At 57.3% G+C, this 26,800-nt stretch overlaps 2 protein-coding genes across 9 annotated transcripts in view; one reads left to right on the top strand and one right to left on the bottom strand.

Moving 5' to 3' along the window:
• The window catches only part of PASK (PAS domain containing serine/threonine kinase), a 34,988-nt gene extending 25,083 nt beyond the window's left edge, over window positions 1-9,905 (bottom strand). For 4 of the 7 annotated variants that reach the window (XR_003510475.1, XM_027538171.1, XM_027538168.1 and 1 more), the window contains exons 1-2: window positions 1,124-2,386; window positions 257-489 (exon numbers count right to left, since the gene is read on the bottom strand). Coding sequence is in view for 6 of the 7 variants with exons in the window: in XM_027538171.1 (XP_027393972.1) it covers window positions 257-489; window positions 1,124-1,319 (429 nt within the window). In the remaining variant the exon portion in view is untranslated. Of the gene's footprint in view, window positions 1-256; window positions 490-1,123; window positions 2,387-9,105 lie in introns of those variants that run through there. The other 3 variants (XM_027538169.1, XM_027538170.1, XM_027538167.1) reach the window with 3 other exon arrangements.
• A 98-nt stretch (window positions 9,906-10,003) lies between these two features.
• PPP1R7 (protein phosphatase 1 regulatory subunit 7) lies at window positions 10,004-26,084 on the top strand. Of its 2 annotated transcripts, XM_027538174.1 has the most exons (11): window positions 10,092-10,108; window positions 12,624-12,685; window positions 13,108-13,236; window positions 16,048-16,103; window positions 16,647-16,712; window positions 17,284-17,414; window positions 17,745-17,907; window positions 18,989-19,105; window positions 19,938-20,042; window positions 22,456-22,542; window positions 25,797-26,084. In XM_027538174.1, the coding sequence occupies exons 3-11, from the start codon at window positions 13,170-13,172 to the stop codon at window positions 25,971-25,973; spliced, it is 969 nt and encodes a 322-aa protein (XP_027393975.1). In that variant the 5' UTR covers window positions 10,092-10,108; window positions 12,624-12,685; window positions 13,108-13,169; the 3' UTR covers window positions 25,974-26,084. The 2 variants fall into 2 exon arrangements, with proteins under 2 accessions (XP_027393974.1, XP_027393975.1); XM_027538173.1 differs by lacking the exon at window positions 12,624-12,685 and having other exon boundaries at window positions 10,004-10,108.
• The last annotated feature ends 716 nt before the right edge of the window (window positions 26,085-26,800 follow it).

Consider the following 26,800-nt stretch of genomic DNA (forward strand, 5'->3'; position numbering starts at 1 on the left):
TAAATCCTGGCTCTCCACGCTCGGCAAATGAGATTACATGACGCACTACCCCCTCTCGAGTCTCTGCATCGATGGGAGGACTCGATCTGTCCAGACAGATTCATACTGAGGTCTCCAAAGTCATCGCTCTCGCCACTGCAGAGGCAGATGCAGCCTTTCTCCTAACTGTACTGACACACCTGGGCGCCCGTCTGAGGCCGTAAGCTGAGGCTGCAGACCCCAGGCGCGCGGCTGGGTCACACCCCGAAGCACGCACCTCTGCGGTCTTGGCATCCACGGTGAACACGGCCTTGTTGGGGTTGCACACGGGGGCCGGGAGCAGCGGCGTGGACCACCCTGGGGACAAGCCCCGCAGCAGGGAGCAGCAGGACGTGCTGCCCAGGGACCCCGTGCGGTCCGCCTGCCCAGGCGTGGCCGAGCAGTGCAACTTGCTTGTGCAGATGCTTTGGGCGGCCAGTGACGTCAGGCAGTAGGAGCTCCACCTCTCCTCTGGAAAGCGGAGGGACGCATGAGACCCCACCTGCCCCGCCTCGAGCTCCCGCAGGGGGCCCGAGGACGAAGGGACAAGTGAGACCCCACCCAGCCCCGCCTCCTGCTCCCGCAGGGGGCCCGAGGACGAGGGGACTACAGCGTTGAAGAGCACTTGGACGTGCATCCAGCGCCCCCCGGGGTCCGTCAAGACCCCCACACAGCAGCATGAGCGCTGAGCTCCCTGCTGTCCCACTGCCCTCCAGGGCCCCCGGCCGCAGGGTCGTTTACCATCACTCCAGAAAGTCCACTCCAGCAAGCGGGACGTTCTCACCCAGCCCCTCCAGGTCCTCCTCTGCTTTTTGCACCTCCCTCCCCCCAGCCCGCTCCTCCAGCTCCAGCCAACTCCCACCTGCTGCCCCCCACGGGGACCCTCCCACAAGGAGCTGCCCTGGCAGAGCAATGCTCTCCCCTGGCTGGATCTGGGCCCTGCAGGCCGATCCCAGCCCGGCTTGGACGAGGAGAGTGTCTCGTCTGCTCAGGAGTCACAGCAGGCCTTCCCCTCTTCCTGTCAGAGCAGAGTCGCCAAGCGAGGAGGCCCACGTGGCCCCGTCCTGCACAGGCGCCACCCGGCCAGCGGAGAGAGGCTGCTTACCCGACAGTGCAATACGGCTCTGGCAGAGCTTCGACAGCCCGGTCCTCCTGCTCAAGTGTCTGTGGGCTGAGGACCCAGACCTGCCGGGCTCCGAGGCGGCAGGCGCGGCGTGGCCCTCCGGGGGCACTGACAGGGAGGGGCTCCCGCCCGGGCCCTGGTAGTCCTCTGTGGAGGCCATCGAACCCCCGTCCTCCATGAGGAGCTAGAGAGCCAGCGGGACGGCTGTCCACCGAAACACCAAGGAAACTGACCAGCGTCTGCCAGGCAAGGACACAGGCAGCTTAGCTAGCTCGTCCTTCACCTCAGTCCCAAACGGCCGTCTGGGGTCAGAACCTATGATGCGAGGACCGTCGGAACAAAGAGGAAGGGGTGGGAAAGAGAGAAGGGAAGGGGGGAACCTGAGCGGAGTGGGAAGGGGCCAGGAAGGACGCTGCAGTACAGACCCACGGGTGGGGGGCCCAGCCAGGGGCCTCCAGGGCCAGGGCGCCGTGCCCCTAGAGCCTGCACCCCACTTCTGCATTACCATCTGGGCGTCCAGAACCAAGAGCTGGCAGCTAGGGTTACAGGAAACAGAGACTGTGCTCTTAGAGGCTGTGCACAGACTCTCACACACTCTGAACTCCAGCACAGAGACCGTGGTCCCAGAGGAGCCTGGGCCGGACCATGTCTGGGTCCCAGAGAGGCTCCCAGAGAAGCAGGCGGCAGCAGGGCTTCCCCTGGGGACTGGGATGCTGGCTGCAATCATTTCTGTGATCTTGATCCTCAGGCTGACACCAGGGCTCATGGGCACAACCCTGGAACCCCCCCCCTCTACCCTAGTAGCACCAGGGGTTCTGCCCAGCCCACCAGTGTGCCCACAACGCCACGAGGCAAGGCCTCCCAGGCAGCTGGGCTGGGTCCAGTCCTACACACCAGCAGACCCACAGCAGCCGGCCCAGTGCAACAGAACGCTGCACGCCACCCACACAGGAAAGAGCCCTGAAGCCTCAGGTCCTGCTGCCAGGGCGGGGCATGCTGTTGGGCCCCACAGGACCCCACGGGACATTGTTCACACAAGGCCACTTCTCCGAGGCTGGGAGACATAACCAACCTACCTAGTATGAAAAAATGAAAGTTAGCAAGATGAAGCGATGGAAGAATATGTTCCAAATGAAAGAACGATGGAAAACCTCAGAGAAAGAACTTAACAAAACAAAGATGAATAATCCACCCAGGTGGCTCAGTGGTAAAGAATCCACCTGCGAACACAGGAGACTTGGGTTCAATCCCCGGATCAGGAGGATCCCCTGGAGGTGGAAATGGCAACCTGCTCCAGTATTCTTGCCTGGAGAATCCTATGGACAGAGGAGACTAGTGGAGTACAGTCCATGGGGTCGCAAAGAGTCAGGCACGAGTAACCAAACACACACACAATCCACCTGATAAAAGAGTCCAAAGTGTTAGTCACTTAGTCGTGTCCAACTCTTTGTGACCCCAGGGACTATAGCCCCAGACTCCTCTGTGCATGGAATTCTCCAGGTAAGAATACTGGAGCGGGTTGCCATTCCCTTCTCCAGGGGATCTTCCTGATCCGAATATTGAACCTGGCTCTCCTGCATTACAGGCAGATTCTTTACCATCTAAGCCACCAGGGAAGCCCAAGAGTTCAAGATCATGACCATAAAGATGCTCACAGGATTCAGGAGGGCAAAGGGATGGACACAGTGAGAACATCTACTAAGAGTGAAAAATATGTAAAAGAACCAATCAGAACTGGAGAATACAACAGACAAAGAAATGCACTGGGAGGAATCAAACAGATCAGATGATAGAGGAACAGACCAAAGACCTGGAAGGCTGAGTAGCAGAACCGCCCAAGCTGGACAGGAAGAATACACCAGAATCGAGGAAAATGAGAACAGCCTCAGGGACCGCCGGGACAACATCAAGCACGGCAACATTCAAGTTAGAGAGGTCGCAGCAAGAGCAGAGAGGCAGAGCAGAGGACTCACTGGAGAAAACAACGGCACAAGGAGCAGAGCTCTAGGTCCCGGAAGCACACGGCAACACAGCAACGGTGCTGAGAGGCGACAGGTGGCGACCAGACTCCCTGTGGAGATGGCCCCTAATGTACGTAAACGTCAAACCCATACGATGTACACCGAAACCAATGCTGCAAGTCAACTATACCTCACCTTTAAAAAAGGCATAAGAAAAGAAAAATAGGCAAAAGACAGGAAAAAAATTTCTCAGGAGAATATCCTGTAAACCTATGACAAGAAGCTTAATCATGACATTTGCATAACCATGACTACTTTACACCTACTAAATCAGCAAATATAGAAAACTCAGCAGTGGCCACAGGACTGGAAAAGGTCAGCTTTCATTCCAATCTCAAAGAAAGGCAATGCCAAAGAATGCTCAAACTACCGCACAATTGCACTCATCTCACACACTAGTAGAGTAATGCTCAAAATTCTCCAAGCCAGGCTTCAACGGTATGTGAACCGTGAACTTCTAAAGCTTCAAGCTAAATTTAGAAGAGGCAGAGGAACTGAGATCAAATTGCCAACATCCATTGGATCATCAAAAAAGTGAGAGAGTTCCAAAAAAACATCTGCTTTATTGACTCTGACAAAGCCTTTGACTGTGTAGATCATAACAAACTGTGGAAAATTCTTCAAGGGATGGGAATACCAGACCACCCGATGTGCCTTCTGAGAAATCTGTATGCAGGTCAGGAAGCAACAGTTAGAACTGGACATGGAACAACAGACTTTTCAAAATTAGGAAAGGAGTACATCAAGGCTGTATATTGTCATCCTGATTATTTAACTTATATGCAGAGTACATCATGAGAAATGCTGGACTGGATGAAGCACAAGCTGGAATCAAGATTGCCGGGAGAAATATCAATAACCTCAGACATGCAGATGACACCACCCTTATGGCAGAAAGTGAAGAGGAACTAAAGAGCCTCTTGATGAAAATGAAAGAGGAGAGTGAAAGAGTTGGCTTAAAACTCAACATTCAGAAAACTAAGATCATGGCATCTGGTCCCATCACTTCATGGCAAACAGATGGTGAGACAATGGAAACAGTGACAGACTATTTTTGGGGCTCCAAAATCACTGCAGATGGTGACTGCAGCCATGAAATTAAAAGACGCTTGCTCCTTGGAAGGAAAGTCATGACCAACCTAGACAGCATATTCAAAAGCAGAGACACTACTTTGCCAACAAAGGTCCGTCTAGTCAAGGCTATGGTTTTTCCAGTGGTCACATATGGATGTCAGAGGTGGACCATAAAGAAAGCTGAGTGCTAAAGAATTGATGCTTTTGGACTGTAGAGTTGGAGAAGACTCTTGAGAGTCCCCTGGACTGCAAGGAGATCCAACCAGTCCATCCTGAAGGGGATCAGTCCTGGATTCATTGGAAGCACTGATGCTGAAGCTGAAGCTCCAATACTCTGGCCACCTGAAGTGAAGAGCTGACTCACTGGAAAAGACCCTGATGCTGGGAAAGATTGAAGGCAGGAGAAGGGAACGACAGAGGATGAGATGGCTGGATGGCATCACTGACTCGATGGACATGAGTTTGAGTAAGCTCCAGGAGTTAGTGATGGACAGGGAGGCCTGGCGTGCTGCAGTCCATGGGGTCACAAAGAGTCAGACACAACTGAGCTACTGAACTGAAATCAGCAAAAATTAAAAGTTCTAAAAACTCTAATACCAAATGTTGATAAAGATGTGAATCAATGGGAACACTAACAAATTAATATAATCTCTTTAGAAAAAAAATCCAATGTTCACCTTTTCTGACAGTACTTTCCACTGTTAAGATTTACATCCTACAGAAATCTTTGCACACAGGTAGCAAGTCACACTCAAGAATGTTCAGGGCAGTATGGTTCATAATGGCAAAAGAAAAAATAAAAACCTAAGCATTCCTCAATTAGAAAACAGACTTAAAATCCTGGTACATTTGTGCTATGAATTATAGAGTGAAAATAAATTCTATACACACAGGGATAAATCTTAGGTGCTGCTGCTAAGTCGCTTCAGTCGTGTCCGACTCTGTGCGACCCCATAGAAGGCAGCCCACCAGGCTCCGCCATCCCTGGGATTCTCCAGGCAAGAACACTGGAGTGGGCTGCCACTTCCTTCTCCAATGCATAAAAGTGAAAAGTGAAAGTGAAGTCGCTCAGTCGTGTCCGACTCTTAGCAACCCCATGGTCTGCAGCCCACTAGGCTCCTCTGTCCATGGGATTTGCCAGGCAAGAGTACTGGAGTGGGGTGCCATTGCCTTCTCCAAATCTTAGTAACATATGTGAAAAAAAACCAAGTTACAGAAGACTATCGTCAATAGGATTCCTTCTGTGTAACATCCCCTCATCCACGCAGTTTAGGGATACACACTTACATGACAAACCCAAACATCAGGCTGAGGTGTCTTCCGAGGGTCCTCTGAGCTGCAAGGAGGAGGGGAACGAGGGCGCAGGGTCTTCCACGTCCTAATTCGGGTGGTGGCTTAAACATGTCCACTTTACTGTTTTGATTTGTGACTGATATTGCGAATCAATCAACTAGTATACAGTGAAAAACTGAGATATTTTACGTGTGCATGTTTACATAGCTCATGGGATCCTAACCAGTAACAGCTGACCATGAACCAAATAATGAACAGGAAGCAAGAAAGAAGCGAAGTAATAAACTGTTAGAAGGTGTTGCTCTCCCAGGGGCAACATCTAAACGTCACAGCTTGAGATGTCCTTCTTTCGGCATCTCAGTGTTCTAATTATTCCTACAATAACTGACGACGACATGGTCATGTTTTAGTTTTCCACTTCTACAACCGGAATATAGACAAAGCCCAGCAGACTTGATTATGACTTCAGACACTGTAAATGTTATAGAGCTTTACTTTGTAAAAGACAGTAAATAAACAAATAAGTAAATAAATAAAACTCTTCAGCATACGTTGCAAATGTTATAAAAGCTTACTTTGTAAAAATGAGGAAAACCGGGGACAGGAGAGAAGGAAATGAAGGGAGGGGAGAGGGCACAGAATGTTTTATGTTTTACTTCCTGATGGGAAGAGCTGACTCACTGAAAAGACCCTGATGCTGGGAGGGATTGGGGGCAGGAGGACAAGGGGACGACAGAGGATGAGATGTTGGATGGCATCACCGAGTCAATGGATGTGGGTTTGAGTAAGCTTCGGGAGTTGGTGATGGACAGGGAGGCCTGGCGTGCTGCGATTCATGGGGTCACAAAGAGTCGGACACGACTGAGTGACTGAACTAAACTGAACTGAGAAAGTAAAAAGTGTCAAAACTTGATAAACCAAGAAGTGGCCTCAGAAAAAACCACCTCTTCTCCGTTCGCACCTTCTGTCCTGAGCACAGTCTGTGGAGCCAGCTCAGCCTCACACAGCACATCGGGGCCACAGCCCCAGGGTGGCTCCTGAGGGCACAGAGCCCAGCTTCACATGTCCTTAGATCACTTCCTTTCTCACCTGTTCAAGTTTGACTCAAACTCTAATCAGAAATGCCTGCAAATCCAGGCCAAGGTTTTTGGAATAGGTGGGGTGGTTTTTAAGGGCGGTGGGGGGGCGGGGGGAGGCGGTGTATGATTATTCTGTTTTGCATCCCCTCTGAGCAGAAGCCACGGGAAGCTGGACGCAGACAGCATCTTATGGTGCCTCAGAGTAACCCTGCTCCTGGTGCTGGTCTTGATTCCAGAAAGTGTGAGTGACGCTCCCCACCCCCAATCAAACAGAAGGAGAGGTTTGCAGGGAGCTTCTGGAAAAGTACTCCTTGCTCTTACAGGTGAACGTCTGGAAGCAACTGGCTTTCTCCCAGGAGAACAAACGCTAGGAGACAGTTGGTTCCAATTGCTCCCACCACTGCTGTACAAGCAGAGCAGTAGAGCATGAGGCTAACAGGCTGGCGGGCAGCACTGAAAATGACAAGATGTCATTTTGAGCCACAGGAGACCCTACCCTAACACCTGTCTTCCTCTCGATGTCAGGTGTGGGGTCTATCCTGAGACTGTTTCTTGCGTCCAGGCCCCCTCCAGCGTATCCAGGGCGACGCTGCTGAGATGGAGTGTGTGAGTCAAGGGCGCCTCTCAGACCTGAGAGGTCAGCACAGGCGTCCAGGAGGAGGCACCAGCAGAGTTGAGCCAGCAAAGCAGAGTGAGGAAGCCTTTCAGGCAGAGCTGCAATGAGTCCCACAGGGCCCCTGGGGAGGGGTCCACCCATCAAGACGGGTCTGGAGAAACTGGGCTAACTCCCAGGGCCTCCTGTTGCTGCCGGCAGTTATGGCTCTTACCCCAAAGACTGACTTTCAAAGCCTGCTTTGAAGTAACCTGACCAACAGGGGGAAGGGGAGAGTCACAGTCATTCACGCAAGAAATTATGTCTTAAAGCAATAAACTGTGGAAAATTCTTCAAGAGATGGGAATACTAGACCACCTGACCTGCCTCTTGAGAAATCTGTATGCAGGTCAGGAAGCAACAGTTAGAACTGGACATGGAACAACAGACTGGTTCCAAATAGGAAAAGGAGAACGTCAAGGCTGGATATTGTCACCCTACTTATTTAATTTATATGCAGAGTACATCATGAGAAACGCTGGACTGGAAGAAACACAAACTGGAATCAAGATTGCGGGAGAAATATCAATAATCTCAGATATGCAGATGACACCACCCTTATGGCAGAAAGTGAAGAACTAAGAAGCCTTTTGATGAAAGTGAAAGTGGAGAGTGAAAAAGTTGGCTTAAAAAAAAAAAAAAAAGAAAAAGTTGGCTTAAAGCTCAACATTCAGAAAACTAAGATCATGGCATATGGTCTCATCACCTCATGGGAAATAGATGGGGAAACAGTGGAAACAGTGTCAGACTTTATTTTTGGGGGCTCCAAAATCACTGCAGATAGTGACTGCAGCCATGAAATTAAAAGACGCTTACTCCTTGGAAGAAAAGTTATGACCAACCTAGATAGCATATTCAGAAGCAGAGACATTACTTTGCCAACAAAAGTCCATCTAGTCAAGGCTATGGTTTTTCCTGTGGTCATGTATGGATGTGAGAGTTGGACTGTGAAGAAAGCTGAGCGCCAAAGAATTGATGCTTTTGAACTGTGGTGCTGGAGAAGACTCTTGAGAGTCCCTTGGACTGCAAGGAGATCCATCCAGTGCATTCTGAAGGACATCAGCCCTGGGATTTCTTTGGAAGGAATGATGCTGAAGCTGAAACTCCAGTACTTTGGCCACCTCATGTGAAGAGTTGACTCATTGGAAAAGACTCTGATGCTGGGAGGGATTGGGGGCAGGAGAAGGGGACGACAGAGGATGAGATGGCTGGATGGCATTACTGACTCGATGGACGTGAGTCTGAGTGAACTCCGGGAGTTTGTGATGGACAGGGAGGCCTGGCGTGCTGCGATTCATGGGGGCGCGAAGAGTCGGACACGACTGAGCGACTTAACTGACCAGAAAGCAACAGCAGGAAGACACAGAGGGGAACCCGCAAGAGAAAGTGAGACACAGAATCAACATAGGTTTACTTTGCCAAATGTAGAAGGTAAGGGGACAGAAAGCATAAGACCGCACCGCAAGGCCACAGTCCTTGTCTAGGGAAAGAAACCCTTGCGAGGAGGTTAAAGACAAAGCCCAGGTGTGCAGTGGGGACGTCGGGCAGCATGGATGAGGTGCTACAGCTCACGGCTCTCCGCACACACGTCCACTGAGGGGCTCCTGGGTGTCAAGCTCCGCGAGCCTCCTCCTGGCCCCTTCCAGGGGTGGGACAGGCGCGCACAGTTCCTCGGCGGGCAAGGACCGAGCGCCGGGTGGGACCAGGCCCAGGCCGAGACCCTGAGCGGCGCTGAGGGGCGGGACCGGCCAGGCGCGAACAGCCACAGGGCGGCAAGCGGGCCGCGCGGGGAAAGCAGTGGGACAACGTGGGGCGCGGGGCGATGCTCCCACGCGGGTGGCTCACCTGAGATCGCCCAGTCACCCGCCGAGCTCTCAACGCGCCGGGAGGGCGCCAATCCGCGCCTCTAGCGCCACCAGCCAATGGCAGAGCGACGGCGCCGATCGACAGGTCCCAGAGGCCAACCGCCGGCGCCTGTGGGCGGGGACCCAGGGAACCCGCGAGGAGACGCCCGCGCTAACTGTTGCTAGGGACGCGCCGGAGTCCGTCTACGGTGCCTCGGAGGAGCCAAAATAAACGGCGCCTCCGCCAGCGCGGTCACCGGACGCCGTTTCCTCCGGTCTCAGAATCGAGAAGGCTGAGGACCGCGGACCTCGCCTCTCGGAGGCCTCGACCTGAAGGCGCGGAGCAGAGGGCGGCTCCCTCACGGCCCCCGATGCCGGGGCCCGTTTCGGACTGCGGCGCCCGCAGTAGCTAGATAGGCGTCCAGGTCCGACCAGCTCTTCCGGACCCGTTAGCGGACAGGCCCCGGAAAAGAGAGCGGGCGCCCCGCGCTGAGCGTTAACTGGAAGCGGCCCCTTTGTACGGGCTCAGTCCACACCGCGACGCCGGGACAATGTCTGCCCAATTCTGCAGACGCCGCCACCGAGGCTCGGAGGGACTGGGGAGCTGCCCCGCCGTGTCCCGCCACCAGTCCACGAGCGCAGAGCGACCCCAGGCTCCTCTCCGCTCGCCCGCAGGTTCGGCTCCGTGCTTGCGGCCCCGAGCATCCCTGCCCTCATCCCGCTTCCCGCCTCCAGAGCCTCCAGTGCGCCCATTACCTGCCTGGCGGGCGGGGAGACTGGCGCCGCGGAGGCGGAGGCACGCGCGGCCTCGAGGGTGAACTACAACTCCCATGAGGCTCTCGAGCCGCGCAGGAGCGCGGGGCCCCATTGGCTGGGAAACCTCTGAGCTGGGAGCCCTGATTGGCTGAGGGGCCTGAGGCGACAGATTCCGGAAAGGGAAAGAGCAGCCAACATGGCGGCGGAGCGCGGCGCGGGCCAGCAACAGTCGCAGGAAATGATGGAGGGTGAGCGGCCCCACAGGGCGGCGACCGAAGGGCCCGGCGGGCGGGGGCGGGGTTGGCAGCCCGTGCCAGTCATGCCCGGGAGAAACGGGGCGGCCCGGGCCCAGCCCCGCGCGCCCCGTGACATCTGCCAGCCGGCAGGGCGGGGGTGGCCCCGGACAGCCGGACGCGGACCCCGGTGCTGAGGCGGCAGTGGCCGGGAGGGCGCGGGCGGCCGGGGCGACGGGGGCCGCAGGGCCGGGGCGAGCGGCGGGAGGGCCGGGCTTGTGGGTGAGGACTGAGGGCGCGGCGGTCCCGCAGCCCCCTGTACCCGCCCCAGCTGCTGGGATCCTCGCACCGAATCCCTGAGCTTGACCCGCGAGACAGGTCTCCAGGCAGCTGACCGGGATACGAGGCGCGGGCTCGCTGGGACCCGCCCGAGGCAGCTCATTGGTGGACGCGGCAGGGGTGGAGAAGGGTCCTCTGGAAAGCGAACCGGTTGAGGGGAACGGCTGACCCCAGCCGAGAGTTGAGTGATAGAATCGACAGGTTCCAGTTTTCAAAGCTATAATAGATCCAGAAGACTAATTTCAACTCTTTGGCTTTGTTGAAAACAAATCTGCATGCGTGTTATGTGTGTATATAATTACATGCACACCTAGCCCCAGGGGAGAGCCAGTCGTGTCTTTGAGCGCTCATTGTACTTTTGGCTCTGCTGGTTTCCTGAGGGCTCCCGAAGAGAAGCCGGGGTCTCCAGTGTCAAGTGCTAGGGAAGGGGTGGAAGAGGCGGCCCCATGTTTGGGAGTGATGGCTGCAGCAGCCAGAGCCAGCTACCTGCTGCACCTCGAAGGATGTACCAGTCAGCCAGGCTGGAGACCGGGGTTGGGGGTGGGGGGGGCGGGAAAGAGCAAAGGCCGCCTCCGCTGAAGGAAAGCATGCACAGGCATAGGGCTGTGAGGGAGTGTGACCTGTCGGAGTGACCAGGAGTGACAGGGGTACTGGAGGAGAGTGTGGCAGGTGAGGCACGCAGGGCACGTGGTGGAGGGCCTGGGTGGAGGGGAGGAGCTCGGGAAGGTCTTGGATCTGGAGACCTTTGGGTCTTTCTGAGCAGGGAAGCACCTCTTCTTAGCCGCCTTCTTCCCGCCCTCCCACCTCTCCCACTTCCTCTTCAGCCGTCTCTTTGTCTTGGTAAATGGCAAATGGGAGGAAACCTAGGCAATTCCTTCTCTCTGGCTGCCACCCATTCGACAAATCAGCAAGCTCTGCTGCCCCCACTTCCCTAGTATCTCCCAGTATTTGCTACCTCTCCTGTTCCCCCTGCCAATACCTTGAGCCAGGCCACTGTCCCCAGTGCCCCACGGTCACCTGGTATGCTGATCTGCTATCCCATATTTCACTTTGGCTGCCCTTCATGAGCTAAGCCCCTGCCACCCTGGGCTCAGCTGCACCAGACCATTGCCCAGTAGACTTGCTGTCCCTTAGCCTGGACCACAGAGAGGCTGTGCCTAGTGACGGCTAATTTATTACACGTCTTCATGCATGTCACACACATGCTTTTGTGCCTGACAGCGACGCTGATATGTGGGTACTGTACTGCACCTTCTACTTGTGAGGAGACTGAGGCTTCGAAAAGGAAGTAACAGGTCAAAGCTGTGTCTGTCGGGGTAAGGTGCACACTCAGGAAGAGTCACGGGCATTCTAGGCATTTGGGGAGTCAAAGATCAGATTTGGATTCTGGGATCAGATCAGAGTCTCTGGAGAATAGATTTAAACAGACAGACAAGCCACTGAGAGACCAGTTAGGAGGCCAGGCAGGAGCCAAGACCACAGGTAGTGAGTAGCTGATCTAAGACAGTTGCCAGTAAATCGCAGGAAGAAGGAATGGGTGTGGTGGTGTTAGACATGAATTCATCAGGACTTGGCCAACAGCCTTTGCTGGTGCTGCTTTACTAATCCCAGTGGAAGACTCGGAGTTGAAGCAGCGTCCCTCCCCACGGAACACACCCCTCTGTAGATGAGCTGTGGTCAGAGAAGAGAGAATCCTTGCCCTGTGACTGATGACACCACGCAGCCTGCGAGTGCTCTAGCTCTTCCAGACAGGCTTCCACAGAGGTTGCAAAAAAATTGAGAAAAAGGAAAATTATCTGACAGTCTTGCCAAAAGATTTTTTACCAGTCAGCTACATTTAACTGGGCTCCCCAGGTGATGCTGGTCGTAAAGAACCCTGCCTGCCAATGTAGGAGACATAAGAGACATGGGTTTGATCCCTGGGTTGTGAAGATTCCCCTGGAGGAGGGCATGGCAACCGACTCCAGTATTCTTGCCTGGAGAATCCCACGGACAGAGGAGCCTGATGGGCTACGGTCCGACGACTGAGGCGACTCGGCACTCACCGAGTACAGGACTGCGCTGGGTTGACCGTGCCGTGGTGTTAAGACCATGACTCGTGTGGGGCGTGGAGCACTGCTGGCTGTCTTCTCCTTTTCTAGAGCGCCCCACTGCCCACAGTCTGATTTGAGTTAGTCTTGATTTCTTTCAGAACGTGGGCCTGTGAACTGGGCTGGTTTTCTTGGCCAAATGGATAGTGGAGCCTGGATGAAGGTATGTGGCGGGAGGGTCACACGGTCCCCTCTGTGTGGATATCCAGGCCAAGAGGGCGCGGACAGGAGGTGCTTCTCTGTGTGTTACCATTAGCACGTTCAGCCACAAGCCACCCAGGCCTTCCAGATACCTGGCGTTCTTCACGAGTTCCTTGAGAGCAGGAGTAGTGTGCTCCTCACCTTTGTAACCCGCGGCCTCCCTGGTCTACCCTCTTCCCAAAGCCCAGTCCTCCCCTCCTCTGGGTGGTGCCTCACATGGTGCCAGGACACACGTGGAAAGTACTCAAATGTTTGTTGACCTGAATTCAACAAAAGTTCTTGAATGAAGTCTTTCTGACTTCCAGCTGGATGTCAGTCTGTTATATGTTCCTCACTGAGTTCCCTAACGTGAATATGCGTTCTTATGGGTGTGTGTGGGTTCAGTTGACAGGCGGGTTGAATCAGAAGAGTCGGGCGACGAAGAAGGGAAGAAGCAGAACAGCGGGATGGTGGCGGACCTCAGCGCGCACAGCCTAAAGGATGGAGAGGAGCGGGGAGACGAGGACCCAGAAGGTACCGGCCGAGAGGAGGGCCTGAGACCCACTCAGCGGCAGGACACGAGCTCTGCTGTGCTCAGCCTGGGGACGGGGGAGGGATGCCACCTGGCACGGACCCTGCCCACTCTGGAGGCCCACAGGGCCCAGTGGGCGAGGGCTTGGAGCAGGGCCCCCTCTGAGGCGCTCGCTGAGTCAGCTCCATACTTAGGGCACTTGCAGGCAAGATGGATGGTTTCCTAATTTCACGGAAGGCAAATACAGCCACTGGTGATACTGGATGAGTGTGTCCTCTGGAACAGAACCAGGAAATCATGTATCACCCCCATGTTCAGAAAGCGAGACTGAAGTGAAATAAGCATTGCGTGCCTTCCTCTCCTGCCTCGGCCACATGGACTAACTTTATCTCAGAGAGGTCGTTTCTGAATCCCGCTCCACCATGCTTGTCAGCCTGAGGATCAGCTTCTAAATTGTCTTCTTAGTGATTAAAAACAGCAAAATGAATTTAGAGTTGAAAAAAGTGTTCTCTGCCTGTAATGGTGGTTTTTCACCCCTGAACCATGATCGAAACCTTTGTTCTTTGTTTGCTTAGAAAATCAGTTTCCACTGAGAGAAGTGAGGGAAACCATACACACAGAAGGATGTCCAAAATATATTAGGTGGAAAAAGCAGATTTTTTTTACAAACAATGTGCATGTTAAAATCCTATCTTTGTTTTTTAAATATTGATAATAGCATATAGTTTTGCCTACTTGAGAGAGAAAACATGTCCAGTGATTGCGGCGGGGGATCTCTAAGCAGCAGGTTGAGAGGGCCTTGTGCATTCTGCATTTTCTCGGTTTGTCTCCATCGTGGGGGTTTTAAGGCATCAATACTCGTGCATTCCTCTTACGGTGATAAAAGGAAAACTAGTCTTTAAAGTAACATCATGCTCTGTGCCAGCTCACATGCTTGGTAACTATGGCAACCTAATTTCAAGGCAAAAGGCAACTACCACAGAAGTACCACTCACGTTATTTAGGAACTTCAGAGGCAGCGTTCTGGAAGCCATGTGGGTGGAGAAGCGCGTGGGAGGGAAGGGTGACAGCTCTCCCTGGGGCTGAGTCACGGGAGGCCGGGGCGAGCGCCTGACGGCACGTCCTGCCACCCAGCGTGCTGGCGCGGGCGCTCCCGGCACGGAAGCGGGTCCCACCCGGGCTCCTGCCTCCAGGAACCTGGCTAGCAGTCCTCCAGGGAGGCGCGCCTGCCTAAGTCCTCAGAGGCCCGGGGCCTGCTCCTTCCTGTGCTTGTTTAGGTCTTTAGGTTCCAGTAAACAGATTCATACCTGTCAGCTGCTACCTTTCCCTTATTTTCTGTAAGTTAATGTTTTAACACTTGAAACATAGGTGAGAGGTTCAGGAAGGTGGCTGGTAGCGTCTGTCTCAAAGGTGAAGCGGGCGTGTTGAACGCCGCCCTGCGCTGCGTGCCCCTTGTGACCGGGATCCTGGTTTGGGCCCCACGTGGCCGCCCTGCCTTTGCTGAGCCGTGTCTCTCTGCGGCTCTGAGTCGATGTTGTCGGCCGTGCCGTCTTCTGAAGAGGGTCATTTTGGGCAGTCTCTTGGTTTTGCTCAGCTCCTTTTATTTAATTCTTGGATTTGTTGACATTCCATAAAGCTATGGCTGACCTAGAGTAAATGGCATGTTTTCTTTTTTAACTAGCCATTGTTGACAGTTATGGAAAAGCCGGTACAATGAATTTAGCCAGTATAGGGCCAGGAAGTCTCTCAGGCTGCTCCCAAGTTGGGCGTGCCTCTCCGGGGCCTCCAGTCCAGCGTGTGAGCTGCCCGTCCTGGGGAGGCGCCGGGGGTATGAGGCCAGGATGTGGGCAGTGTTGCTGTAGGGAAGACGCAGAGGCAGGAGGCCGCTGAGCAGTGGCGGTAACCGTCGTCCCCGGGGCACAGGCCAGACAGCAGGCACGCCCACCAAGGACCAGGCGCTCTGCACACAGGCGACCCAGTTTCTTCAGCAGCATGTTGTGAGCAAAAGCAGACTGCATGGAAATGCTCTCCGGTTCTGTGCGTGACCTCTTGCAGGTCCTGATGCACCTGGCAGGCTGGGAGAGCAGCTCAGCCTTCTAGTCAGACGTGCTGCGCTTGGTCCGGACCTGCCCTCCTTGGCCCCTCCGGGGCCCTGGAGACTGCTCTCCAGGGTGGACTGGCTCCCAGCCTCCCCGGCTCCTCAGCAAGCGCTGTTTCACTTACTTGGCAAGGCTCTTTGATCCTGCCGGTTGAACTGAGCTTCATTTTGTTTTGCTCTGTGCAGAGAGACGTGTCTGTAGATGCAGGGCCATTTTCCAAAGCAATGAAAGGCACGTCCTAGAACATCTGATGTGCCTGGCATGACCCACATTTAAGCGACCTGATTCATTGCCACAGACCAGAAGGGAAAGACTGGGGGCAGGCTGCCCCGAGGTACCGCTGCAGGCTGCGCTGGAAGGTGGCGGTGGGCAGCTTCCGTGCTGCTGGCTCGGGTCACCTGAGGCTCGGTCACCCCCCGCCCTTCTGCCAACAGCTTCAGACTACATTTCCTTTCTTGGAAAGTTGTAGGACGTGGGTGGGATCTTGGAGGCCTTTGCCAGTAGCTGAGTTCAGGAGACAGAACCTTAAGAGGTGCCGGTTGTCAGGTGTCAGCTCCACCGCGTCATCGCTGCCCTCGGGTGTCGCCTGCAGGGTCTTCCTCTGTTGAGCTGGCCCCGCGCTTTAGGCAGCCTGCCCTAGCTGGCCCCCAATGGCCAGGCACGTGCTCCTGGAGACCAGAGCTCTGAATGGGCTTTTTCTTCTTCCTTTTCCAGAAGGACAAGAGCTGCCTGTGGATATGGAGACCATTAGCCTGGACAGAGACGCAGAGGTAACGCTGCCTGCTCAGCCACCCCAGGGGCCTGGTGGCGGAGTGCTCTGCCATCAGGGTGTCTTTTACGAAGGTGCCAGATTAGTAGGTGGTTTCCCTGGAAGGTCCAGTAGTCGGGGCCTCCCTTGGTTGCTCAGAGTCCTTGTGTTCTCACTGTTTTTAACACCAGTGCTTGATCTCATTGTGCTTTACACACCAAGAATTGTGTGGCAGAGGCAGCGCCTTGACTGCTGCTACACGCGTCAGATGATTGCACCGTCCTGGGGCCATGAGGAGCCGCAGGCGAGGGCGGGGCAGCCCCCAGGGGTGACGAGGGGCGCGTGGGCGAGAGCAGGCTTCTCGCGCCGCTAGTTCGGAGGGTCGGTCTCACATCAGGCCGCTGCCTGTCACGGCATGGCTGTGCCCGCGTCAGCTGTCCCCATGGCTCCGGAAGGCACTGTTCCCCAAGCCCCGCCGCCTCCCAGCCTCCTCGTGGCTCCAAGCCCGGGGAGCGCGTCTCCAGGTGCTTGTCTGCAGCTGAACTAGGTTTTGTTTCTGTTTCAGGATGTTGATTTGAATCACTATCGCATTGGAAAAATTGAAGGATTTGAGGTGCTGAAGAAAGTGAAGGTGAGAGGAGCTCGTCCTTGCATGGGAGGGGCCCATGTGACCCTGCAGACTGCATCCCCCCGCAGGATGTGGATAAACCGGAACAGATCAGTTCTGCACGGTGACCGTGCTCAGGAAGGTGCCGCACTGCACCGGGAGCGTCCCTCGGGCACCTTTGACCCTGAGCCCTGCAGGGTGATAGGTTGGATGCTCGGCTGGCTGGCTCTCCCCAGGTTCACGCGGCGGCTCAGATCAGCGGTGCCTCCATCAGAGCCTGCCTGCAGCCACGTGCAGCCCAGACTGCGCGTGCTTAACTCACTACAGTTCAGTCTGGTTTTCAAAACTGAGCCACCGAGAGTTCTCTCTGCTGCAAAACAGCACCCCTCCCCTTGTCCAGGGCCTCCCTCACCAAGTAAGAACGCTCATCAGGGCCTCCCTCCATCCCCGTGGGTGTCTGCCCGTCCTGTCCAGGTCAGCACCTTTCTAGAAAACAGGAGGAAAACCCCGTGTGCGGAGGCCAAGTCCGGGGACAGTGGGCCTTCCTGCAGGCCTCCCCGTCGCCTGTGCCAGCTGCCCTTTTTCTGTCCCCCAGACGCTGTGCCTCCGGCAGAATTTGATCAAGTGCATTGAGAACCTAGAGGGGCTGCAGAGCCTCCGAGAGCTGGACCTTTACGACAACCAGATCCGGAGGATCGAGAACCTGGACGCGCTGACAGAGCTGGAGTGAGTTGTGAGGCTGCAGGGGGCCCGGCAGCCACCCCCAAACCAGTCCCGCAGCCCGAACCTGGGCCTGGGGAGCCCCCGGGGGCACCGGCTTGCCCACAGTCCCAGCCCACACGTGAAGCCTTTGACTGGAGATGTCAGGTTGAGCTCCTCGGGGAGAAGACGGTTTCTGTCCTCAGCCCTGTGCTGGGAGCCGGGGCAGCAGGCTTCGGGGGCCCTATGGGCTGCCCGCCCCGCCACGTTCCCCGGGCGGGCTGCTGCCTCTAAGCCCGCTACATCCTGAGCTCGGTGTGGCCTATGCTTGTTAATAAATGCTTTGCCTGTTCCCAGGGTTTTAGATATTTCTTTTAATCTACTGAGAAACATTGAAGGAATTGATAAGTTGACACGACTGAAGAAGCTCTTCTTGGTCAACAACAAGATCAACAAAATTGAGAACATAAGCAGCTTGCACCAACTGCAGATGCTGGAGCTGGGGTCCAACCGGATACGGGTGGGTGTGGGCACAGGGCGCGGCCTGGAGCTGTGTCTCACGAGACCGCGTGCTCGCTGGGGGTCGGTGTTAGTGAAAGCGTGGCCCTTTCTTCTGCACACAGCACTCTGTTGCTCCTCATTCGAGTCACAATGTAACTCTTAGCTGATCCTCCCATTGCACTCTGCCGGACAGGAGCCCCCAGCGCTTTGCTTTTCAACATGCCGCTGGGTGTGTTTTTAGACGCACCTCTTGGCACAGAGGGGCCCGTGCACAGCAGGGTGACGGGCCCCGACTCCGGGCCATGGTGGGGTGGGCACAGCCTGGTGCATGGTTGGCCCACACACCCTTGCTGAGTGGCTGAGGGCGGGGTTTCTGAGCCCTTCCTCCACCTCCATGCCAGAAATGCCCCTCCAGCTTTTGGAAGCTTCTAGCACACTGGTCAGCTCAGGCTGGCCCTTGCGAGCTAGACAGGACGCAACCAAGCAGAGTAGTTGCGGCACGGGGCGGCTTGTGCCGTTGGTGGCGGTGCGGCTGAGAGCAGCAAAGCAGCGCGTGTGAGACTGGGCGTGGCCCGGGCATCAGCGTGTGCGCAGCGTCCCGTTGGCGGGGAGGGGGGGGGGGCCCGCATCACTGCCCTGCCCCGGGGTCCTCGTCCTCCCGGACCAGCCCCGGCCCGTTCTGTGAGGACTGAACAAGAGGCTCGCTCTGCACTCAGAGGCCCCACTGCAGCCCCTGCCGGAAAAGCTCAGCTAGCCTGCTGTGGGAGAGTGGTGTCCCCGGGAGGCGGGGACCTGAGGCCTGCCAGGGGGCGCTCACTAGCGCAGCTGCCCACAGGGCACTGGGGAGCACGGGGCAGAGCGGGGAGGGGCAGAGCACCCCCAGGAGCCTGGAGGTGTCCCAGGCCCGGGGCTCCCGCAGCTGTCACCCGCAGGACACCACTGCGTCTTGTTCTCAGGTTGCACTCTGAAGTGAGGTTGCCTAGGGGGGATCCCAGAGTGGGTAATTCCTGCTTGACATCGCACGCAGCTTCGTCGGCTCGCCCGAGGGGGCGGGCCCTTTCCCCTCCCCAGTGACTGCTGCCTTGTCCTGATTTTCACAGGCGATTGAAAATATCGACACGTTAACCAACCTGGAGAGTTTGTTTTTGGGGAAAAACAAGATCACTAAGCTTCAGAATCTTGACGCACTCACCAACCTGACCGTCCTCAGCATGCAGGTACGGACCGCCCAGCCTCCCGCCCCGCGCGCCCCTGGGGCAGGGCTCTGCTCGTCCACTGTCTCCACGCTGGGCAGCACTTGGCTTCACTGTCAGTGAGAAATGGAGACATCACACTTCACAGATCTGCAACACCCGTGACAGGCGTGGACCTGAGGTTTCCTTCCTTAACACACCACGTATCTTCTCCTAACGAAAGTCCAGGCGGTTTTTAGCCAGGGCAGCTCATCTTTCCACAGCTCACGCTGTGCTGGGCTCCATGGTGGGAGTGACACCCCCGTCCCGTCCCGTCCCGTCCGTGCTCGGGGGCGTGCCACCTGGGCATGGTTGGGCAGTGCCCACGTAGGGTGGGCAGTGCCTGCGTGGCTGCGGCCCGGCTCCTTTCGTCAGGAGCAGGTGCATGGTGGTGGGCCTGGGGGCATCAGTGGCAGGCCATGGGGACAGGACCCCCAGGACCACCCATGCCTCTCGGAAAGCAGGTGTCGTTCAAATCCGTGTGAGAACCGGGCGCTGTGCTCTAACTCGAGTTACGATGGATGCCAAAAGAAATGAGAACCAAATGATTTTAAATATTCTGATTTTGACATTTTTGAGTTAATTATTTGAGGTAGACCTTTCTCAAGTAGAATTTGAAAAGTGAGTTTTGTGCATCAAAGCCTTTGGCCGTGTGCACGAGTTTGGCCCAGGACGGCGGACGCAGGGCCCTAGTCTGCCTCCCTCTGGGCCAGGCCCCTGCAGGCACTGTGGGCGGCGCCCAGTTCTCAGGAGCCCTGTGTCCGCCGCCCTGCTTCCAGAAGCGCCCGGTCTCACGCCATTCCAACTCTCCCTGCAGAGCAACCGGCTGACCAAGATCGAGGGCCTGCAGAGCCTGGTGAACCTCCGGGAGCTCTATCTCAGCCACAACGGCATCGAGGTCATCGAGGGCCTGGACAACAATGTAAGAGCTGAGCTGTATCGCGGGGTGGGCCCTGGGAAGATGTCTGAAAAGTAAACCCTAGGGACTTCTCTGTTGGTCCAGTGGTTAAGTCTTCGAGCTTCCAGTGCAGGGGACACGGGTTCCGTCCCTGGTGAGGGAACTAAGATCCTACGTGCAGCGTGGCATGGCCAACAGTAATTAAAACAGAAACCCTAGCTGCTCCTGGGTGTCCCTGTGCCGTGGAGGACTCTTAGTTGTCAGCCGCTGCCCTCTCTTCCTGCCCCTGGCCACCGGCTTCCTGGCCCCACCCCCAGCTGAGAGCCCAGATCCTGGACCTTCCTCGCTCCCTCCTCCCCCTCCCCCCTTCTCCCCCTCCCTCCCCACCAGCCCTGCCCACCCAGCACAGGACAGCCTTAGAAGCACTGGGCAGGGGGGACAGCCCTGGCCCTGAGCCTGCAGGAAGTCCCTGCCCTCCTCAGCTGCCACAGGCCAGCCTGCTTTCCCCCGGCACAGTATTCAAGACAAATAAAATGCTTGAACTCACTCCATTTCACTGGGTGTTTTTTCCTGTTTTAATTGCCAGCAGGTGTAACCTAGTCGGTCGCCTGGTAAGCACTGTTTCAATCTTCGTAAGGGCTTCTTTGGCCCTGGGCCTCATGAACATCAGTGAGGTTTTAGGGGAAACCCACTTTCTGGATTTTGTTTCACCAACATTTACAGAATTCTGGAAGAGGTGGTGAATTCGCCTCCAGTGGGTGTGGCACCTCCCCTGCCTTTCACTTGGATGTTTGCAGAGCTGGCGTGTGACCTGGGTGCACGCCCGGGCGGCGCAGGATGGGAGGTCGAGGCCAGGCTCTGAGAGGTGGGGCTGGGCAGGGACCCCTCCCCACGCCAGTCCCCGCCGCCAGCTGGAGGGTCTGCGCGGGAGAGGGCGTGGCCCCCGGGAGCAGCAGAACGCCAGGCCGGCAGGACGGGGCGGGAACTTGGGAGGTGTCCCGGAGGTGTGCGGCCCGGCCCGGCCCGGTACTGGACCCCATGTGGGCCTCTGCAGCAAAACAGGACAAAGAATTGTGGCTTTAAAGCAATTGTATTTTTGTAACGTCCTCCTAATCAAATGGAACAGGCTTTATCCAACTAGAGAGCAAAAGTTGTCCTGTATTTTCCTCTGAGCTGCATCTCTTAACTTCCCTGGAGTTTACTCTTGTGGTACGAGGCCAGCGGTCAGTGATCTTTCTCCCAAACGGAGAACGCCCGCTCCCCCGGCGCCGGGGCCGCCCTGCTCGGGCTTCTCCGGGTGCTGGGCCTTGCCGCAGCTCTGCCCGGGGAGACTGTGGTTGCAGACGCTGCACTCTCTGGGGCGCTTGCTCTCCCTGCCCCACCTTACCCCCATCCTTCTCCTTACCTTTTTTTAAGTAATTAGTACTGGTTTGCTTTTGAATGAGGTTTCAAAACACTGTCCAGCTCCCCAGAAAATCTCAAGGTAGCATCAAGCATGGGATGGGGTCCTTGTGTGGAGGTTTGGGCCTGTTCTGACCGCTGGGCGCCCCCGCCCTGGTCTCTGCACGGGGGCTGCCACGGGGTCACGGCCTCCACATGCCATAGAGGCTGCAGCCCGGCCAGTTCCCGCGCACGCGCTCCCCACGCCACCCAGCCCCTGAAGCAGGCACAGCGGGCCTAGCCGGGCCCCACCCCACCATCCCCGCGCCGCCTCCTGCGCGGTTCTCCCGAGTCCCTGTCTGCCCAAAGCCCCTGCAGCCCGCGGGCAGGTGCCTGCCGGCCTGCTGCAGTCAGTGGCCATCTGAGCAGCAGTCGGCAGAAGCAGCCCCTGCCCGTGTCAGCGCCCAGATGGGCTGCTCGAGCGCTCTTCTCTGCGCCAGAAGCAGAGTCCCTTCCAGAAGGGATGGCGCGGGGCCTGGCCCTTCCCCGCCCTCGCCATGCCTCGGGTCCTCTGCCCTAAGTGAAGAGGGACTGTTTCAGGATCGCTTGGGGTTGAATGTCTCCTCGGGACAGGCACTAGATAAACGCTGCTACACCTCCTGCCCCGCAGGGCCCGCCCCAGGGGCCCGGGCAGCCTCCCAGCGCCCAGGCCTCTTCTGCTTTGGCAGGTGTTACCTGCCCCTTCAGGCCCGGGCATCTCACTGGGGTCCTTTGGACCAGGATGTGGGAGTCTGGGTCGTGGAGTCCGATGGCACTGGTTTCAGACCCCAGGGACAAGCGCAGTGAGGCAGCGGAGAGGATTCGGTGTAAACTGGGCAGGAGCTGCAGGAGGGCGCAGGGCCATGCCCCCCACCCCTACCCGCCAACACCCCCTTTCCTGTGAGGGCAGAGGGCAGCTCGCCTCGCGCTGTAAGCCCAGCGCCCAGCGCGGTGTGCATGGCCACAGAGTCGCAGCAGAAATGAGGTAATGCAGGAAAATTTTATCTCCTTGTTCTAGAACAAACTCACGATGTTGGACATTGCGTCAAATAGAATCAAAAAGATTGAGAATGTCAGCCACCTAACAGAGCTGCAGGAATTCTGGGTAAGTGCAACGCATGTGCGCTTGCTGGCGCTCAGCTGAGCGGGTCCCGGTGCCTGGAGTGTGTCTGCTGTGGCTCTAGGGGCTGGGCCAGGGACCGAGGGCTCGGGGGGCCGCAGACGCAGTCCCCACGCTGCGTGTGGCCTTCCAGCAACAGCGTCACCAGCGAGCTGGGTAAAGTCACGGCAGTCAGGCCCTGCCCCAGCCCAGAGGCAGAGCAGTCGATGGCCAGGCGCTTGAGAACCTGGGAAGCCGTGATCCATGTGGGTTAGTCCCAGGATCGCCGTGTGGCTGGAGGGCTTCCAGACGCAGCCCTCGGGCCGTGCTTCCAGCTCAGATAGCCCAGAACCACGGGAGGAAGTATGGATGGGCCTCTGTGGTTGGTCACCTTGGAACGTGCCTCGTGTTGGTCTCATGGCGATGGGGGTGGTTCCTGGAGCCCACTGATGAGAAACGAGGCAAAAGAAGCGGGCGTTGCAGGTCCACCCCCAGCTGAGATCCTCAGGGTCAAGGTTCCACATGCGTGCCCCAAGCGTGACTCCTACAGGGAGTGCCGTGTGTAAAGCAGCGTCGTCAGAGATCTGTGCTGTGTCCACGGCCTGCCCCTTGCTTGGCCAGCCATTCTGCCAGCCCTCTGGCGTCCTGGGTGTTCTCTGCTCCCCGTCTCAGAAGTGCCCCGGGCTTCCCTGTGAGCACGCCGCTGCCCCCTAGTGACGGCACAGGGCACGACGCCAGGGCCGGCCTCCGAAGTCCGGCGTGAAGGGAGCTGCGGTTTGGTGTGCAGCCCAGCCCTGCAGGAGGGTGTGGCCGGGGATCGGCAGAGGATCCGAGCAGAGAGATTCGGTCTGAAGAGGCAGGGAGCCACACAGCCAGAGCAGGAGCCCAGAGCCGGGGTCCTGACGGGCTGCTCCAGCACCGGGGCACGCGGCACACAACATGCGCCCACCCCTCACCCCAGCCCAGCCAGGTGCCGGCCCTCGTGCCTCTGCGATCCTCCCGGGAGCCTGTGCTGGCCTGAGTGACAGAGGCCCCAGGAGGCAGGATGCCCCCACGATGGGGTCGTAAGCAGACTGGCTGTGTCTGGGGGGCTCGTGTGCTCTCCGACCCCCAGCTTTCTATGAAGTAGCAGACTCCTAGTCTGATGCCAGCAGCCTACAAGTGATTTTGTTGCGTCAGAAAAATAGCTTGAGGATTCTCCCACATCTGGGTTTTGTTTCAAGCGTTGCTGAATTGGAGGGGAAGTGAATGTGAATTTTGTATGTAAATGTCAACCACTGGAATAGACTCTGGAGACCGTGTGCCTGGAGCGCCATCCCGGCTGTGTCTGCAGCAGGACCCCAGCGTGGGTTCAGGCAGGACGCTCAAGTGTGAGCCCAGGCTCACCCACCAGGAGTTGGCAGAGTCCTCGGGGTCACCAGCGTGCCCACGCGACCACACGTACCCAGGAGAGAGACGGCCACAGGCCGCCGTCCCCGTGTGCTCTGCCTGCGAGGGGTGCTGGTCAGGACGTTGGGGGGACCTCCACTGTGTGTCCATGTAACGCAGCAGTCAAGTGTGGAACGGCTGGAGAACAAGCTCGCGGCCGCAGGGAGCAGCCCGCTGCATCTGGGTGCGGGCCCTGCTGCACAACCAGCAGCCAGCTTGCTTTAAAGGTCACTTCCTGTGACAGGAAAAACCGAGAAGGAGGCAGGAGGCGGTCTAGATCGGAAGGAACTAAAGTGGTGCTTCCGGGAGGTTCTTTGAGAAGACGAGCGCATCGGGAGCTCACTCCCCACGCCTTGCTCCTTCACACCTCGGCTGGGAAGATCTCAGGAGAGACATACAGACCACCGCCCCCCACCCACCCCGCCGCGTGACCCTTCCAGATGTTCTAGACTTTTTGTGGAGACAATACAGGTGAATGGTTTTGAGTTTCATTTTGAACACATACAAAGACGCATCTGGGAGTTCCCTTGTCTAAGGCGAGGGAACACACTTGGCGCTGAGCAAAACCCCTAGGTCCACTCTCCTAAATCCTGGGGAAAGCGCTGGAGGCTGGCCGTGCTCGGAACACCCGAACTGATGAGGCCCGGGGCTTGTGAACGCAGTAACTGCCGGGACAGCGGAGTCAGCACACCTGTGACGGCTCACGGGGGAAGCATGTGGCAGACCCGGGGCTTGTGAACGCAGTAACTGCCGGGACAGCGGAGTCAGCACACCTGTGACGGCTCACGGGGGGAGCATGTGGCGTGCACGTCTGGCTCAGATGACTGGAGGGGAGAGGAGGCGCGGGCGAGTCACGGACACCACCAGCAGCGACACGGGAAAGGGGTCGGAGTAGATCCGGCTGCCATGCCCTCCGCTCTGAAGGAGAGACAGGGCTCAGTTTGTTCCATGAAGGTGTCTTTTCACTTCTGTGGACGTTATTGACACTCACGTGATACAGACTTGCCTTAAGAACACACCTCGCAGCACTCCCCCGTTATCGCCGTATTTTGTAGCAGAAACACAGAAGCCATGTTTTTTAAGGAAGAAAATACAAAAAATGCTTATAAATAGATTGTGTGTTTTGCCAAAAGAAAGGTAGAAGGTGCTGCTTAAAACACAAAACAAACACTAAAGACCAACTGGAGAGCAGAGCCGTCCGTCCAGTCTGGAAGGTGTGGGGCAGTAAGACTGTGGGCGCCAGGGGCCCCCGGACCACAGCAGGAGCCAGACAGCCGTGCTTACCAAGGGGCATGTGTTGAAGGCGTGCACCCCGTGCTCATGCGGCCCCTGTTGGCTGGCCGGCTGTAGCCCCAGCCCCTGGGCCACAGCCTCCTCCTGCCCTGACTGCACGTGGTGGAGCCCGGAGGACGGTGATGGACGGGCGGGGCGGGGCGCTGGTCACGGCTCCTCCAGGAGCAGCCCTTGTCCCTTTGCGGTAGAGGCACCGCGCCCCCTGGGAGCAGGCCTCGGGGCCTCCACAGCCTCCGAGTTTGGAAACCTGGGTGTCCCAGGGCGGCTGGCACACGAGGCCCACGGGGAGTTCCGTGAACACGGGCTTCCTTAAGCAGGCGAGTCTGAGAAACCCTCTCTGCCTGGGGCAGGGGCGGGCACTGTGTGGCGGCTCCTTCGTCCCTCTACCGGACATGGACTTAGCGCGTCCGCCAGGTTCCTCCCGCGGGACGCAGCCCGGCCAGCGCACGCCCGGGGGACGGCCGGCCTATCTTCTGCATGGGGCGGGGTGAGGGCCGTGGGGTCCTGAGGCATCTCTTGACGCGTGCCTGTCCCCCCAGATGAACGACAACCTCCTGGACTGCTGGAGTGACCTGGACGAGCTGAAGGGCGCCAGGAGCCTGGAGACGGTGTACCTGGAGCGGAACCCCCTGCAGCGGGACCCGCAGTACCGGCGGAAGATCATGCTGGCCCTGCCCAGCGTGCGGCAGATCGACGCCACCTTCGTCAGGTTCTGAGGCCCGCTCCTGCAGAGCCTCCCGGCCACGGTTCTAGCCCGCCCGCCGCTCCTGCAGCGTCACTGTATCGGCAGTCACAAACCCAGAGGCAATAAAAAGGCGCTGAGTGAAGCTGCGTGTGCCGGGCCGTCCCCGCCGACCAGGTGTGGCCCCCCCGCGCTCCGTGTCCTCCCCTCAGAGGGCGCTCAGAGCCCCCCCGAGGGTGAAGCAGTGAGTCTGGGAAGGTGTCCAGGGGCCCTCGGGCCTTTCTGCCCACAATTCTGCAGTCTCTTGGGCCAGTAGATGCCCTTTGTAAACTGTATGTATTAGCAATAAACTGCAGGCAGAGGGCGTCTCAGCCCCGTGTGCCGCAGCCCCCAGTGCCCTTGGAGGGCGGGGGGCCCCATCGGTCCCCGCAGCCCTCAGGCCGGAGGAGCAGCCTCTGCACGCGGTGTGGGACCGCTGGCGGGTCTGAGCCCACCAGGTCTCCACAGGACTGTGTCCAGAGAGCTGCCCTCGTTGCCACGCTTACGTTGCCCCTTCTTACCCCATCAGTGTGTTTTTCTGTATAAACTCACACCCACAGTCACCCTGAGTGTGACAAGGACCTTGTCATCTCGCGGGGCCTCAGACTTGCCCTTCTGCAGCCTAAGAACCAAACCATGCGGTCCCCGGGGCTCCTCCTGCTTCCGAGGCTCGAGCTGAGCGGCCAGTGTGGGCCCCTCCTGCCTCATGTGTCTGCGTCGGTTCAAGGTTAAGTTTGTTAAAATGGAATTAAAACTGCATGTCCTCGGCTGCGTCTGTAGCCACGTCTCACAGGGGCAGCCAGTCCCTGTGGTCACAGGGAG

The sequence above is a fragment of the Bos indicus x Bos taurus genome, chromosome 3 (genome assembly GCF_003369695.1).
Source record: "Bos indicus x Bos taurus breed Angus x Brahman F1 hybrid chromosome 3, Bos_hybrid_MaternalHap_v2.0, whole genome shotgun sequence".
In the NCBI taxonomy this organism is placed as follows: domain Eukaryota; kingdom Metazoa; phylum Chordata; class Mammalia; order Artiodactyla; family Bovidae; genus Bos; species Bos indicus x Bos taurus.

What these genes read in the sequence shown, in the direction of transcription:
- PPP1R7 (XM_027538173.1), top strand. Translation starts at nt 10,057, where the DNA reads ATGGCGGCGGAGCGCGGCGCGGGCCAGCAACAGTCGCAGGAAATGATG. An exon ending in GTCGCAGGAAATGATGGAGG is followed by an intron (nt 10,109 to 13,107) that starts GTGAGCGGCCCC and finishes GTGTGGGTTCAG; the next exon opens with TTGACAGGCGGGTTGAATCA. An exon ending in GGGAGACGAGGACCCAGAAG is followed by an intron (nt 13,237 to 16,047) that starts GTACCGGCCGAG and finishes TTCCTTTTCCAG; the next exon opens with AAGGACAAGAGCTGCCTGTG.